Source organism: Ptychodera flava, chromosome 17 (genome assembly GCF_041260155.1).
Source record: "Ptychodera flava strain L36383 chromosome 17, AS_Pfla_20210202, whole genome shotgun sequence".
In the NCBI taxonomy this organism is placed as follows: domain Eukaryota; kingdom Metazoa; phylum Hemichordata; class Enteropneusta; family Ptychoderidae; genus Ptychodera; species Ptychodera flava.
Window position 1 is genome coordinate 9,824,959 of NC_091944.1, and position 17,513 is coordinate 9,842,471.

General features: G+C 40.4%; 1 protein-coding gene across 1 annotated transcript; it reads right to left on the reverse strand.

The window, feature by feature from the left end:
- Nucleotides 1–7,711: 7,711 nt before the first annotated feature.
- LOC139115360 (sialate:O-sulfotransferase 1-like) lies at nt 7,712–15,907 on the reverse strand. Its single transcript, XM_070677425.1, has 4 exons — nt 15,676–15,907; nt 14,393–14,572; nt 9,169–9,375; nt 7,712–9,016 (listed from the first exon to the last, which is right to left on the reverse strand). The coding sequence occupies exons 1-4, from the start codon at nt 15,842–15,844 to the stop codon at nt 8,592–8,594; spliced, it is 981 nt and encodes a 326-aa protein (XP_070533526.1). The 5' UTR covers nt 15,845–15,907; the 3' UTR covers nt 7,712–8,591.
- Nucleotides 15,908–17,513: the final 1,606 nt, after the last annotated feature.

Sequence of the window (17,513 nt, forward strand, 5' to 3'; positions counted from 1 at the left end):
GCTTCGGGGAATTGATCGTAGAGCTTCTCGCTTGGCGACGAGAGGTGACTGACGACCCAAAATCAGTCTTCGCACCGTGTTTGGTATCTCCACCATGTCATAACGTAAAGGAAAGAAGCTGGAACTGTACGACGAGTTTTGATGTATAACTTGAACTTATTTATTGAATACGGAACCATGACTATGCCTGACGGTGCAGTCAACGATACATGAATCTGCCTGTGTGTCAGTCTGACCAAGTTAGTTTGTCCTCTTTTGAGTCTTGCTCCCTAGTTACTCCACCAGAAAGTGACCGTGGTCTAAGTTCTCCCTCGTTCCTGACTGAATGTCCTGTCTCGGTCACTCCACAAGAGAGTGTCACCATCGTTATCGGTCCTCGAGTTTTCGTTTTGGTCAAAGTTCTAGTTTCTATGATATCGCAATAGGAATTTTATCTACATTATGTTGTATTGTATACTTTAATTTTTTAGTTACCGTCGTGTATTTTTTTAACGTTGCCTCTCATTGTCAACTTGTGCTTTTAGTTATGCAAATTTCCCTTTGTATGAAAGTCAATTATTTTACTTTCGCTGAATGCCCAAATCTGAAAACGTTCATTTTTTGTTTCTCTCAAAACTTTAACAGTGTTAGGTCCAACAAAATACCATTTCATGCACTTAAAATCACACGTTTCCGTACGAATGATGATATATTTGAAAAGCCATTTTTTGCAAAGATTTTTGGAACAACAGTGCTTGGTCTCTATTTCCGTTTTACGCTAAGCCAACGTGTTTTTCTTGTTAGTAAGATTTACGAACAGGCTTTATTTATTATAATGCTGACAGCAAACCAAGAGATGGTCACAAGAAGACGCACAAAGTCCGCCATCCAAATGCCAACACGCTCTTTACTATTATTCTTCGAGGCCAAACGAGCCCAATTATTACCCGCCAAAGACGCGAGGATTATTTTTAAGGTTAATAGCGATCATGCATTTTATGATTATAAATCACACGTGTTTCAAACTTTCTTTTAAAGAAATGTACTTTGTCACATTCACAACTCTGAGGGAACGGACGTATTATTTTGAAAATGAGGTCATTTTCTATTTCTAAATTGGCCCATGTCATAATCTTCTAAATTGGCGCACAGAATAGTAAGATTTCACGCTCAAAATACATTAACGTTCTGGGACGCGAGTGATCAAGCTGATGTTTCTTTGTTTGGACTCTAACAATGCTGGCGCCATGAAACTTTATACCAGCACAGTATCGACGACATGATCTCACTCATTTACACATTTACAAGAATTCCCCAGTAACTTATTTTCTCATGGAGGTATTCTGTGTACTACCCCCATGTTCTATTGTGTTTCGATAAAGTGTGTATGTGCGATGTATGATAGTGAGCATGCGTGCGTGAGTGCTTCACGAACTCTACAACGTGTTGAGCGGTCTCAGTCAGAAAAATGTAACAACTTAGCCGGCTATTGAACCACTCTTTTTTGGGAGTGGAGATTTAGCCGAGTGGTTCTGTCTGTGGCCTCTCAGCTAGGCGACTGATGCCGTATGTTGGGGGTTCGAATCCGATTGAAAACTATCCGTATTTTCAACCAATCGTAATATTGAGCCGTTGTTATCATTTTAATTTATTCATGGCGTGGGTTTGAAACAAAGAATTGTAGCAAGCCACGCACGGGCATGTGATAATTTCTACTTTTGTAATCTTTTCTAATGTCGGTAAATCAAAGTATTGTCTTATTATATTCTTTATGGCGTCGGCATCCGACATAGCCAAGCTACTGTATAAATAGACACACTAACTCAGAGGAAAACAGGAAGAACTCAAGGACTGATAACCACGGTCACTCTCTTGTGGAGTGACCGAGACAGGACATTCACCCAGAAACTAGAACTTTGACTGAAACTAGGAAGAACTCAAGGACCGATAACCACTGTCACTTTCTTGTGGAGTCACCGAGACAGGACATTCACTCAGAAACTAGAACTTTGACCGAAACTAGAACTTTGGACCACGATCACTCTCTAGTGGAGGGACCAAAACCAGGAAGTAGGACCAACTAAGACTCATGTATCAGTGGCTGTGCCTGTAGGCCCAGTTATGGTTCCGTATTCAATAAATAAGTTCCAGTTATACATCAGCACTCATCGTCAGATCCAGCTTCTTTCCTTAATGTTTTGACACTTCCCTAAAAATAACGAAGTCTTGGCTCGTGTATATTGTAAGTAGAGTATTCCCTAATATTTTCTTCGTTTAGCTCGGAAAGTACTCTTGACGTAATAATTACGTCACTCGCAGTTTTGGTAATGCCAGCCTAGAGTGAATTTTTAGATGTAGAAACATGTGGTGCCACAATACTGGATAATCTATGGAAATCCGGTCACGACGTGTGACCTGCGACTTCAAAACTGCAACCTGCGTCCTGCGTGTTTGTCAAACTGCGACCTGCGTCCTGCGTGTTTGTCAAATAATCGCAATCATACCAATCCATAATCCAATAACACTAGGTCAAAATTTGTAAGACAATAGTTGTAAACATAGACACAAAACAGCACAGAACAGACAGTAAATAGACGGTAAACAAACAAAGTCAAATTCATGAAAGAAAGATATATGGACCTCTGGCCAAAAGACCAAGAAGTGATGTCAGGTGTTTCGAAAATAGTAAGCGCATCCTGCCCAACATGTGGCACCCGCCATATATCAATCTGTAAGTCAGATAGGTAGTGGTCACTAACTAAGGCCCCATGTCACCGATGCCATCAGTGATCATTTGTCGAAGAGAGATATCGTATTTATCAACCAGCTTGCGATACCTGCCAAAAAAGCGTTTGAATGTAGAGACAAGTCTTGCTCTGGTGTAACCTTGATTTAACAGTTTGAAAGAGAGATGGCCATGTCTCTCTACAAAATCACCATATGAACTGCATGCTCTTGCATATCGAATAAGCTGGGAAATGTATACCCCATAAGCAGGTGAGAGTGGAATATTACTGATGAGGTGTGGAAAATTAATTATACTAAAGTTGAAATCATCTCTCTTGTCATATAGCCTAGTAGAAAGGTGACCATTGGAGTCAAATTCAAGTAAAATGTCCAGATATGAAGCAGAAGAGGCCGTTTCTGTAGTCTCTTTAATCTCCAATTCTGGAGGATAAATCATAGCGAGATATTAACTGAATTCAGAGTTATTCAATGAAATAACATCGTCTATGTATCTAAATGTAAGGTTGAAAGTACGAGCTACAGAGACCTTTTTCTGCTTGATAAGGTTCTGGATAAATTCTGCCTCGTATGAGAACAGAAATAAGTCGGCAAGTAAGGGAGCACAGTTAGTGCCCATGGGAATTCCTATACACTGTTGGAAAATGTGTCCTCCAAATTCAACAAATATGTTGTCAATGAGGAAATCAAGCATACTGATAATGTCTTTCTCGGTATAAAACACTTTAGCGTTAGTAATATTTTTAACAAAATATGTAGAATTATACCCTAATACCACATATTTGTAATGGCGTGAACCGTTTTTGTAGAAAAAGGCTTGGTTGATGATGTTTTTCAAGCGTTCTTTCAATTTATCATGTAGTATTGTGGTATACAATGTGGAAAAATCGAAAGTTTTAATAGATGTTATTTTTGAAACAGATCTTGATTTCAAATTTTCCTGCGTCTTCCGGGTGCTCTGGCCTAGCTGCCACCTGCGAGTTCAACCTGAGAGATCATGACCTGATCCATGATTTTAGGTATTTGGTGTTTATTGAGAGTATGAAAAGCATGCAGTCACTAGTACTATCAGTGATAGGTGGTGTCATTTAGGAAAGAGATGAGCTTCGATGACACAGCTGTGTTGGCTTACGTGTTGTTCGGTTGCTTTCAAAGTCCGGTTTCAAAGGGACTTATAAATATAAAGGAAAATGAGGGCAACTCCACTCATCGGCTCTACCAATATTGTTTAATGTTACGATGTGGTGAACACTTTTAATTGCAACTTTTTTCTCGGTCACGTTAACACATCCTACCATCATAAATCCATGAACATCGGCTAATGGCCTGAAGTGTCGACCTTTTCAGCAGATGATATAAATCAATCAACATCATGCCATTTAGTATGAGGAGAAAAGAGCGCTAGAGACGGGAGTATAATTTTCGAGCTGTATACACATGCATACGCAAGCATTTACTAAGAAAGGAGTAAATATGACATATACTAGCAACGGTTTCCCCATGGCCTAGAGTAAAAAAGTAAAATAGGCCTAACTCAATTCTACTCCAACATTAAGAAAATATATTTTTTTTTCCAATGGCCAGGTGGAATCATATGTGGTTTGAAAAGACTGCACAACAACTTATAATATTCTTTCGTAAATGGTATGAAATAAAATTCCACTGCTATTTTGTTTTGTTCTTGCGTTCTACTGATTTTCCTGATTCACTTGTCAGATGTCGTCTGCACTGTTATTTCCTCAGGCGACAAGACTATATTGAGAGTATGAAAAGCATGCAGTCACTAGTAATATCAGTGATAGGTGGTGTCACCAAAATATTACACCTAGCTATCTGCCTTCCTTACATCATCATCATCGTCCCCTTAGCCAACCAGCTCTTCTACCCATGACTGTTATCAATCCTCCTTCCCAGCCAATCAGCCACGTTTGCACACGACACTACATCATCAAGCCTTTGTCTCATCGCTCCCATTCATTCATTCATTCATTCATTCAGCCTCTGGGTTCATGCCATACCAGCTAGGCCAATTACACTACGTCCGGAATCGTTTACGATCCCTTCCTTCGAACAACCATGCTGGCCAAAGGACGTCCAAAGACAGCTAAGAAATCTGAGTGCTCAGCCTGCTTCGAAACCCCGTGCTCAGCCCTACACAAGACCGGCCACTGACCTCTGTCCTGCTCCGCTGCAAGTGCACGTTGGATCTAGCTGCGAATACGGAGCACGTCCGTGGTACTAACGTATTACTCACAATCCTTCTGATCGGCCTCAGGCGAATGACGGTCCTGGCATTCATCGGCCGAGCTGGTATGGCATGAACCCAGCGGCTGAATGAATGAATGAATGAATGATTGGGAGCGATGAGACAAAGGCTTGATGATGTAGTGTCGTCCCGTGTGCAAACGTGGCTGATTGGCTGGGAAGGAGGATTGATAACAGTCATGGGTAGAAGAGCTGGTTGGCTAAGGGGACGATGATGATGATGTAAGGAAGGCAGATAGCTAGGTGTAATCACAAAACACATCTGTGATAAAACACAGATTCCACTTTATGAATACACCACCGCTAAGTTGAGGGAAAGAGAAGAGGGTTTATTGCAAAAAGAAGAACGGAAACACGGACAAAGTATAGAATAAAGCACAAAATGAAACGGCAAATATAAAGCAGTAAAGGGCATAGAACTAGTGCCCTCGCAGATCTCAAACTAAGTACTATCAAAACTTACAATACAAAACAGTCAAAATAGAAGTAGCAAACTAACCTACAATAAAATATGAGCAAAATATATGGGAGAGGGCCCCTTCAGTCAAGCAACCGAGCAAAGGTCATAGGTGACCTTGGGGTCAAGGTCTGAATGACCTTGATGATGAATCCATCCTGAGAGGTTGAAATGTGGGAAAGGAGTGAAATTCCCGAGAAATGGGGGTCAGGATGGAATCCAATGCCCAAACGAAGGAAGTATGACTGAAGTGACCCCCAAAACGAGGGAAGGAATTGAGAATGATGTTAGTAGAGGGGTTCTTGCGCCTAGGGGATCACCGCGGTGGTGATACGGCCTGGGGGAGGGGGTCCTAGGGGACAGGTAAACTGTGCGAGCCCGGGTGGAAACATGATGGAACGAAGACGAGGTTCTCGCACCCAAGGGATCACCGCAGTGATGATACGGCTTGGGGGAGGGGGTCCCGGGGGACAGGTAAACTGTACGAACCCAGGTGGAAACATGGATGGAACAAGACAAGGTTCTCGCGCCCAAGGGATCACCGCGGTGGTGATACGGCTTGGGGGGAGGGGGTCCTGGGGAACAGGTAAACTGTACGAGCCCGGGTGGAAACATGATGGAACAAAGACAAGGTTCTCGCACCCAAGGGATCACCGCAGTGATGATACGGCTTGGGGGAGGGGGTCCCGGGGGACAGGTAAACTGTACAAACCCAGGTGGAAACATGGATGGAACAAGACAAGGTTCTCGCGCCCAAGGGATCACCGCGGTGGTGATACGGCTTGGGGGGAGGGGGTCCTGGGGGACAGGTTAACTGTGCGAGCCCAGGTGGAAACATGTATGGTATGAAGACAGGGTGTCTCGCGCCCAAGAGATCGCCATAGTGGTGATACGGCTTGGGGGGAGGGGGTCCTGGGGGACAGGTAAGCTGTACGAGCCCAGGTGGAAACATGAATGGTATGAAGACAGGGTGTCTCGCGCCCAAGGGATCGCCATAGTGGTGATACGGCTTGGGGGGAGGGGTCCTGGGGGACAGGTAAGCTGTACGAGCCCAGGTGGAAACATGAATGGTATGAAGACAGGGTGTCTCGCGCCCAAGGGATCGCCATAGTGGTGATACGGCTTGGGGGAGGGGGTCCTGGGGGACAGGTAAGCTGTACGAGCCCAGGTGGAAACAGAAGTACGTGTAGGAACAGTAAAAGATGAAAACACAAGAATTACAAAACGCAGACATGAAACACAACAAGACATGTAAACGTGTGAGTCTGTTAATGCTATGTGGTGATACGGCTTGGGGGGAGGGGGTCCTGGGGGGACAGGTAAACTGTATGAGCCCGGGTGGAAACATGATGGAACGAAGACAAGGTTCTCGCGCCCAAGGGATCACCGCGGTGATGATACGGCTCGGGGGGAGGGGGTCCCGGGGGACAGGTAAACTGTACGAATCCAGGTGGAAACATGGATGGAACAAGACAAGGTTCTTGCGCCCAAGAGATCGCCACGGTGGTGATACGGTTTGGGGGGAGGGGGTCCTAGGGGACAGGTAAGCTGTACGAGCCCAGGTGGAAACATGAATGGTATGAAGACTGGGTGTCTCGCGCCCAAGGGATCGCCATAGTGGTGATACGGCTTGGGGGGAGGGGGACCTGGGGGACAGGTAAGCTGTACGAGCCCAGGTGGAAACAGAAGTACGTGTAGGAACGGTAAAAGATGAAAACAAAAGAATGACAAAACGCAGACATGAAACACAACATGACGTGTAAACGTGTGAGTCTGTTAATGCGGTGAAATAAGGCCGACTTGAAGTGATGACATGACTTTGGAATACAACAACCTTGATGAGAAACAGAACGTGTTTGATAAGGATGAACATCACTCTGAAATACAAAATAACTCAAGAGAAGGATAAGGATAAGGTAATTCAAACAGAATACGTAAAGCTCTCTTTTGTCAAATGAAAACTTTGTTGAGATTTGTTTCTGTTGTGTTTCCCCATACAACATAACAGTAGTCATGAGTACTCTGTATAAAACCATTATATAAAATGATGCGGTGGCTCATTGGAATAAATGTGCGTAATCTTAACAACAGATAAATTCTCCTACTCAAAGTCTTACAAAGAATATCTATGTGTTCATTCCATGATAAACATTCATCAACAGTTAGCCGTAAGATTTTTCCACTATATCCACGGGGAACTTCAATTCCATTAACATTTACAGATAATGAGTTTTTAGTCTCTTTCAGACGATTCAACTTGAAATTAGAAGTTACAAGAAGATACTTTATTTTTTACATTTACACTCATTGAGTTTGCCGTAATCCAGTTAGAAATTGGTAAAATGGCATCATTCATTCTATCATTAACAACGTCAATAGATTGACCACTTGCAAACAAAGTTTGATCATCTGCATACATGTGTAAACTTGAAGAATCAACACTTAAAGATAGATCATTGATAAAGAGCATAAATAACAATAGACCCAGGATTTGACTTTGGGGAACACTAGTAGTTATATTACGCCTCTCTGACAAACAACCTAAATAACCAGCAATTTGCTGCCGAGTAGCGAGGTAAGATGTAAACCTCGCAAGATCAGTATCTGCTAAACCGTAACAAGACAGTTTCCTTAATAAAATGTCGTGGTTGATAAGATCAAAAGCTTTGGACAGATCAAGTAAAAGAAGACTGTTGAAGTAACCCTTGTCCATATTATGTAAAATTTTGTCAGTGAGCCGAATCAACGCAGTTTGACAGGAAAAGGTTTTTCTAAAACCAGACTGGGTGTCAATCAGTAAATTTGTGCATGACAAGTAGTTATAGAGAATATTGTGAACATGTCTCTCCAAAACTTTAGAAAGAGATAGTAAAATTGAATTTGGACGATTATTCAACATATCGCCAACATTACCTCCACCCTTGTACAGAGGAACAACTCTTGCACATTTGAAAACATTAAGAAAACAGAAAATTTTAAACATACAGGTAAGTAAGGATGTCAGCAATTACAGGAGCACCAACTTGTAAAAGTTTGGCGAAGACAATGAGTGGGCGATCCAAACAGATAGTGCCTCGTTGTGAGGTAGATCTCGAGGAAAAGAGAGTCAAATTGGAATACGTAAGGTTGTGACTGTGGGCTTAATTTAAGACACGGTGGAGTTGTCCGCTGAGCAATTGGAATTAGATAACACTGCCTTTGAAAACAAATCACAGCCAGATACCGGATGTTCCTGTAGGCACGGTAGTGGGTCATGACCTTTCTTCACAAGTACCATTGACACCCTTCTCATGGCATCCAATGCGTCGCATTTCATTTGATCTGTGAATGCTTCATACGGAGCTTCGATATCGCCAGGTTTTCGATGAAAGTTGCCTTCAATGTTGTGCTTCACACACATTTCCCGCTCTTTACTCATGGTCATGTTCACGAACTTGACAATGCGCCATACTTCTTTCAGGGTATTTTCTTTCATTTCTTCGTAGTGAACAACCAAAGATGGCACTTGCAACTCAACGAAATAATTAACCATGTTTTCGAAGTGATTGAGCTGAGTTTGGCGATTCCAGCCTGAAACATGTGGAAAAGCAAAATGCCTATGAGACGGTTAGGAATCAAAAGACACCACTGATTCAAAAATACAAAATGAATTGAGTAACAAAAGATTCTTTTCGATAGACTCAAACATTGAAATATTATTCCTGCAAAGATAAACCAATTACCTTTGTCGAATCGTAGGGATCTATCCCATGATGCAGCTTCAGTATGGCTAGAGGTGAGTTTCCTGTTTCTTTCCGCGATTGCTGAGTCGATTGGATTACGAATGATCAAAATTGCTGCTTTGCAAATTGAAGCCAAAGGCGACACACCATGCGTTTTTACCGTTAATGTGGTGCCTGCCATGTAATCCTCAAACTCACCGAGTAATCCTTAATAAGAAAAGGAAAAGCAATATTATAGTTTAATATAGTATTTTAACATTCAACGTTTCTTACATTTCTAAAGCGCAATTCTGCAATGAGGTATTCAAAAGCGCTGTACACGACAGTTAAAAGTTACAGCAAATACAATAAAATCAGAGCCATCTAAAAAAATTTGAAAGTACAAACATGTTTTCAGCTTTCGTTTGAATTACTCAAAATTATGTAAAAATAATAAAGTCGAACACCAAGTTTACTTTGAGCAGCCACTGATGGCACAGTTTACACACGATTTTTTATACCTGGGCGAGTGTAGGTGTTTTGTTTATGTCGAAAAGTTTGACAAAAATAGCAACTTTTGTACATAACATAAAATTGTGTTTACCATTATACATCTAACCACTAATTATGTTCAACAAGGGGCCGTAGATGATTAAAACACGCTCACGGTAAATGCAATTTCTGCGTTTGTGAGGTTGGCCGTATTTCGATTACCGCGTGAAAAAACACGTTTTGTGTATCGCAACATATCGTGCTTTAATTTCTGTGTGTCCCATGCCATACAGACCAGTGCGGCACCGGCGCTACATCAGCATCCTCTTGACATACATATGGTTCAGTGTGTGTGTAAAATAACGTAACAATCATTTTGGATATACTGTTACTATTCAAATCATCTATTTGTTGGGTCTTTTCGAGTTGGCGCTGAACAAAGACTGATTTTAGAGGGGATGCCGGGGGGTGGTCATAGGCACAGACAAATATAGACAGACTGGAAACGCGGCATGCCTTTTGTTTCATGGTCGTCTCGGTAGACTATTGGCTTTTCATATTAAAATGAGCTTCAAAGGTGTTAAACTTTTTGGAGGCTTTGTTTGTGGTTGATAATTGCACGAGATTATGCGAAAAATACGACGAGATGACATCGTACTTCCAGTCGCGTAGCAACCATAGTTACTTTGTGAGCTCTCAGGCCAGAAACACTGCTTCACGCCAATCAAAACATAACACGCCAGCAGCTTCATTAACATGCCCTTCCTTGACGCACGTGTAAAAGACGGTATGATTGACCGTAAACCATTGAGTAAAACCAGACAGTATCAATAAAAGACTTTCAAATTTGGTTCAAACACACTCATTATATTTTCATAAAAATGTGAGAGGAATTTTTAAAACTGTAAAACTCACTTTCCTGAAGCTCAAAACACTCCCGAGTGTATGAAAATATAGAAATAACAGACGACGCGCTGACCATTAACGTTTATTTGTGGGCAAGGGCGAGAGGAAAGCCAAAAATTAATGGGCGAGGCTTGCCGAGCCCGTTAATTTGGCTTTCCTCTCGCCCGCGCCCATAAATAAACGTTAATGGTCAGCGCGGAGTCTGTTATTTCAATTATATTATCAACGGACCCCGAAAAATAGTAAAAATTTACAAAAATTTCCCGTGCGAACGACAACGGGGCCCAAGAACCTGTCAGTGTGTAGTGCGCGCGCTGCAAAAATTTTGCAAATCCGGAGATTTGTTTGAAAAAAAAAGCGTCCAAACTTGACCCATAAATGCTCCATTTTATTTTGTGGTTGATTGTGATCTTTGTACAAATCACAATTTTCGTTTTAGCCGTAAAGTTACTATGTTTACGATATTATTCATATTCACGGGCATGAAAACAAACCATTACTGTGTATTTGTGGGCAGTCACGTGGTTCAGCTCGACCAATTAAAACGCAAATGACAACGCGCGTAGTAAGCTGAATCGAGGTAGTTCAGAAATGCACGCGATTGCCAATATTTGGACGCAGTCTCACGCACTTTTGTTTACAGTAAACGTTCTAAATACAAAATTATATTATATCATGCTACCATGCGCCATTCTGATTGGACGAGAACTCATTCCACCAATGCTAAATACTGTTTTAGCACTGATAGCGGTGGTAAAACGGGCCCCTAAACCAGCATTTTCGAAAATTGCAAGGTCGATGCATTTGAACGTACCTATCTAAACCACAGACCCTCGAGAAAACCGAAACAGTCCACTTTGGTTCAAAGACCGAAGACCGAGTTTTGATACACAGATAAAGTTTGGGTCTGTAACTCACCTCTTGGTGTAAATAAGTTGGGATACATGTTGAAAATATCTCTGAAGCAGCACATTCGGGGTGTGATGCACACAAATATTAGGGCGACATAGCGCACCGTGAACTTTGCTTGATATTGCGGGAGTCGATACGCGATATATCCTACCGCTCTTTAAAATGAAGATAGTATATTCGTTCATTCACAAATAAATTGACACTTCCTCACAGTAACGGTTTGTCAGATATTCTTTACCAAAGTTTGGGCAGTAACAGAACGGGGTGTCCTAACGATGTAGAGCTAGAAGTTCAAAATAACAATGGGATGACTCCTGGCGACTGCGACGAAATTTGACATCAAATGCAACGAGCAGTGTCAGCGACAAGCTCTCCCTGATCGGGCAACACATTCTGCACAACTGTTCATCACAGTTGCAGTCGTCGCAAGTCTGGATTATTTCAAAACTGCTTGTTCTCTGGTACAATTAACGGCAACGTTCAAATTATCCATCAGAAATAGATCCTGTAACTTCACTTTGCCACTTTTGAATGTCACGACAGTGGACTTATACCGTATAGCCTACGCGTATGCGGTACAGAATGAGACAAATCTAATTTTAGTTTGCAAAAAAGGACTATTGTTCTTATGTAAATTTACGAAAAAAATTATCACTTTTTTCTTTTGATTTGAACTCTTGACCCATTTTCTGTGTGACTGCAGCAGGTATTTTGACAAGTATAGTGTTCGTGTTGCATGCGAATAAAATGCAATGTCGATATGAACGCAATGCGTATTTATCGTAGGATACTGCACTGTGTGCCTGTACGTAATCCCAACTTATAAAAATGCTCGGTCGCGGGCGCAGGATTTCCGACGTTCGATCTCTCAGACGTCCGTTTTCTGCATTTGGGGCTTAGAGTGATGAAAATAGCCAAGTAAGATAACAAAGACACGCAAGTTGATATAATATAATAGCTTTACACAGGCATGTGAACCAAGGTATATGATAAAGGCACAGTATTTCTTTCAATCGAGCTTTTTGCTTATGATCGCATCTTGCTGCCAGTGCAATGAAATTTACGATAAGTTACTCCATGTCGTTCATCTTACACCTATATATTTACGCCTCATTCTCACGGTTTATATATATATATATATATATATATATATATATATATATATATATATATATATATATATATATATATATATATATATATATATATATATAAATTGGCGATAAATGTTTAACATTGCACGATTTCTATCTCCAAATCTCTTGCACAATGTTTTAAAGTAAATATTTATTATTTCATAAGGTATATGATAAAACCTTTACGGCCATGATACGGATTTTTGCTAACCTCGGTCGTATCAGCGTTCGTCTAACCTGTGCTGCTTCAGACACGAGACGAATGATATGTCACGGGAACAGGGGATACCGAGTATTATTTAATGATTCTCACAGACCAAATGTATCCTTGGGACCAACATGGTTCATGTATATTTGTGGCACGGGGACGCCTTATTATGAGAGCGTTGAAATTTATATGGCCGCGTTTATATGTGACCGCAAAGCCTTAACCTATCCCATGCATTTAGTGCCAATGTCGCTATGTCCTATGAATTAAATCTATGTATGATAGGCCTATACCATATTTTTATTTCATTAGGAGAGTAATTACCCTGTCGTGGAATTATCACGTTATTGTGATCAACATTAAGCCTGCACGTACCTACCAATGTTAAACATGAGTAAAATAGAGTTGATGAGTTATTCACTTTGAATTCGAGATATTTTCAATAACACTTTCATTCACTACCAATGGCCTTCTCGCGCTTAAGGCTTAATCTTGACTGATCACTTTCTTTCCCATTTCTCGGCGCACATCGTGCCATATGTTAGCTTATTAACATCATCAGGAGATAAAATCAATGCAAATAGCGAGGTACTATGAATGTGATACAAGGTGAGAGTGAAATTTTGACATCTCGTGTCAAGAGAATGAGCAAAATCCCGAATAAGTTATCCAATGAATTATATTGCCTGATGTTTGTTGATTGATCGATTTAATCCCTTCGCTTGTTTAGGTTAATCGAAAAGTGTGAGAAGGCTGATCAAAATATGCTTTGATAAAGCGATCAAGGGTTGCCTCTGTGAGTGAGGAGACTTCTAGTAGCAAATACATGTTTCATGGAGAACTCACAAGTGCTATAACGAAGATCAAAATCGTGCCCACCTCGCCTGTTCCCTAATGTGACCCTTCGAAGCACTCTTGTCAGTCTTGTACGCAAGCGCCTAAGTGAGCTATGTTCAATTACAGCACAGACTCAAGAATATGATTACAAAGACGTCAAATTAGCATAAACAGAAGAACCTAGAAGGACTTAATCTGTTCAAGATCATTATTTGGACATAAACGAAGTCTGTGCTTTAATCGACAAGTCCACATTATCAACTTTGTCAGTTTCAGTCTCGCGTTATGTGGAAAGCAGTGCTGAACTATTCAGATCTAAGTTCTAATCGCTGTTGCTTTACATCGTAACCTTATCGGTCAAGAGGCTACGTTCGTAAATTGTTACTGGGAAACGAAACCGATTATCGAGTGCAGCTGTTGTGCATTGTGCATGTTGTTTCCAAAGCAAAGCGGGTCTTTTAAACCGGCTGGTGGTATTATTGTCGATCGTACTACAGTACAGCTGTATCAGGTGGTGCTTGTAAAACAAATGAAAGCTTTAAATGCAGTGATTTCGTGAGAGAGTGGGCGTGCCGCTGGCTCCCTAATAGATGTGGACCTCTTAGTGCATCAAAACACTGAGGTGCAACTGCACGGAGACTTTAATAGAAATGAAGTTAAAATGGGAAGAGGAATATTGAAATCGAAAGAAAGAGAGAAATAAAGAGAACCGACTTATCACCAAAATGATAATGGCATGATTCAAGTTACTTACCACCTTCGTAAAGTTTCCTATCATTGAACTTGGAGCCGGTGTAAAACCCAGTGGCTTGTTCTATGAGATGTCGGGTCCATGTGTTGCCTGAACCTGGTAGACTTACTAGCATAGTTAACGGGAATGTATTAGGAGCAGCAAGCCGAACGGAGCAATTAGTCGAACTCGATTTTTGGTTTGCTGAGAGAAGACAAGACAACATTTGAAGCAGGAAGCGAACAAGATGCGACTGTATACTTTCTCAATCTCAGTCTGTCGTAACGAAAAGTTATATGCAAATTGCAAAAATAAAGTTGTATAAATTATGTTTTCAAGTACCGATCGTGGTCCCTCATCTTAAAGCCTCTTTGGCATCTTTTAGCATTATTTTAATGATTTCACCTTCAAGCTTAAATAAGTTTGTGAGACTGTACTAATTTAGGTGTGTGTATACTGTAATTATTAACGACCCGGTTGGACTGAATATGCAATTTTGAACAAGATAAAGATTACACTGTGATTAAATGTTTGCCAAAACATTAAATCGCAGCCATATGCGAAAAGCGCAAACTGTGGATACTGTGCACATCTGCACTGAAATTTTCACATAAACTGCACAGAGTAGTCCGATGTAATGCATAGGTTTGAATGTTTTCAGCTGTTACAGTTTATGTTCTGTTTTCTTTGTAACATTACCAATTGTTGAAAATTGCGGGGAAAATCAAAATGACCGTTAAAATTTGATTTTTCTTATCAAATGTTTTACAAATGAATGGTTGCCTAAAGCAGTAAAGGCCCATATCCCTTCAGGGGTAGAATTCAGAGAAAGCAAGGGGAGAATAGGAAGATATTTTGAGGTCAACAAATAGTTACAGCTAGTGGGGCTTTAGGGACGTTGAATTCTGAATGCCTGATCGATCTGAACACAAATTCGGGCCTTCATACAAAGATCTTTCAAATGTAGCTGAGAAGATTTCAGTACTGAGAATATAAGGAAGGGGCTAGGAAAAAACACACTATGATTAATATATAAGCAACAAGGTGGTACAGTTAGTGAAAACTGAACTGGCCACTGGCATAAAAAGGTTTCTGTGAGGCCATGGAGGTAGAAGGAGTCCTTCTACCTCCATGGTGAGACAAATTTTGTGTAATGAGTTTCAGTAGACATATCAGTTTACTTCATTGCTTTTGAAAAACTCTACAGGTTGCAAGATAAATGGGCAAATCATGCTTGATTTCACTTGTCGCACAGGAATATGCCGTTGTGGCATAAAATTTAGTCTAGAATAGATATTTAAGCTTACCTTGGCGATTTTCGTCCGTCTTCTCTTGAGAAGATTTAACCGCGAAAGAGTCGAGACTGTTTGCCGTTTGTTCATTTTCCTTCCCAAAATCTACTCTGAAATTGGGCCATCCAACAAAAACGAGAAGTAGAACTACAACAAGTGACACAACCACTACTCTTCGGACCATTTCAACAGGTTTATTTAACGACTATGAGAAGTTTCGTGTCGTGACGTGCCGAATGGAGGCTCTGAATTTGCATGGACGAGAGCTTAGCTGCGCATGCCTCGGTGGTATCGTTTTCAACTGATTCTGATGATGATAAACTGCCTCGTAGATTTTTCATGTGTAGCGCTGCATAAAATATGCCGCACCCTTGACCATAATTTAATACAAGACTGGTATTATATTTTTTTTATATTCACCTCTGACGAGGCTAGAATAATTCTGCCCATATTTTGGTCAGAAAAAAGATACATGCTTGACCTATAGTTTTCAATAATTTAAGGAAAAACCAAAACGAATGTTTGCAATCTACTCATAAAATTTGAAAGTCATATCAGAAAGGTAATTACTTTAAAGAGCATATTTACTAAAGAGTTCAGACCTCGACTGGCAATTTATTTGAAGAACATTTTTGACAAATTAATGTGCTAGTATACAATGCCTTTAATTATGTCCCAATCTTAACAAACTTCAACAGTGTGACATCTTATTTCGACAATTTAAAGTGACAACTATTGATTTCTTAGCGTACACCGTTTGACAATTTAGGCGGCCATTCACTATGTTTAGAAGCCTTTTCCCTCCAACATTTGTCTCGTCATAAAAAATCACCCTCAGGGCTCTCTGCTATTCCGTGATCACATCTTATTCAGAATATGAATATGAATTGTGAATTGTTTATTTAACCAGATAAAGGTACAATTACAAGAAAAGTATTACAGTGAAAGTATGACTTTATCTGGTTTGGACCATAGAAATAGTCCACAAGGACTAGTCGAGTCCATGGCCCACTATCAGCTCATAACTGTAAACGATGATGCAATAAAAGGCTTAAGTAAGGATAAAAAAGTACATATCTGAGATAAAGAGAAAATAAAATACATTGGATCGATGAACAACCCAAGAAAAAAGATACATATTATTATGTGTTGATTAAGTAGCTTCTTAATTCCACTTTGAACCTTTGTCTACACGTTGTTTGCTTAACTGAAGAAGGTAGAGAATTCCAATGTATGACTGTAAGCCTTGTTTAAGGAATACAATAATTGCTATACTCAGCTGAACGTGTAGAGTATCCATGGTGAGGAAGTTCAAAATAATTGTTGATAGTGATTGGGAAACCGTTATTTTTGAAATCACAAACATTAAGGCAAGAACAGTGATTAGTTTAAAAATATGCATGATTTTTAGTTGACGAAAGACGGGGGTTTGAATAGGCATGAAAATCAGAAAAAGTAATCAAACGGACAATTTTCTTTTGTAGGCGGTAAATAGGTTCAAGGAAAGTGGTGTAAGTACTTCCCCTATATTTGTAAGCAGTAAGTTAAGTGTGGTAGAATGAAGGCATTGTAGAGTTTAATTAGGATAAACTTTGGAGCGAAATGTCGAAAACGTGAGATAATTCAAACTTTGGGGGTTATTTTATTTATCACATTCTTAATCTGTGGTTTCCTGAAAAGGGAATTGTCAATTGTTACACCAATATAACTAGGGAGAAACTCTCCTGTATAGCGTTCACCCCACTCACGCGTTTCACATTAAAACAGAACACAAACCATCGCGTTTACCCCACTCAAACATTCACAAATAACAGACCTGAACCAAGTCTAGTTCCGATCGTGTTTTTAATAAA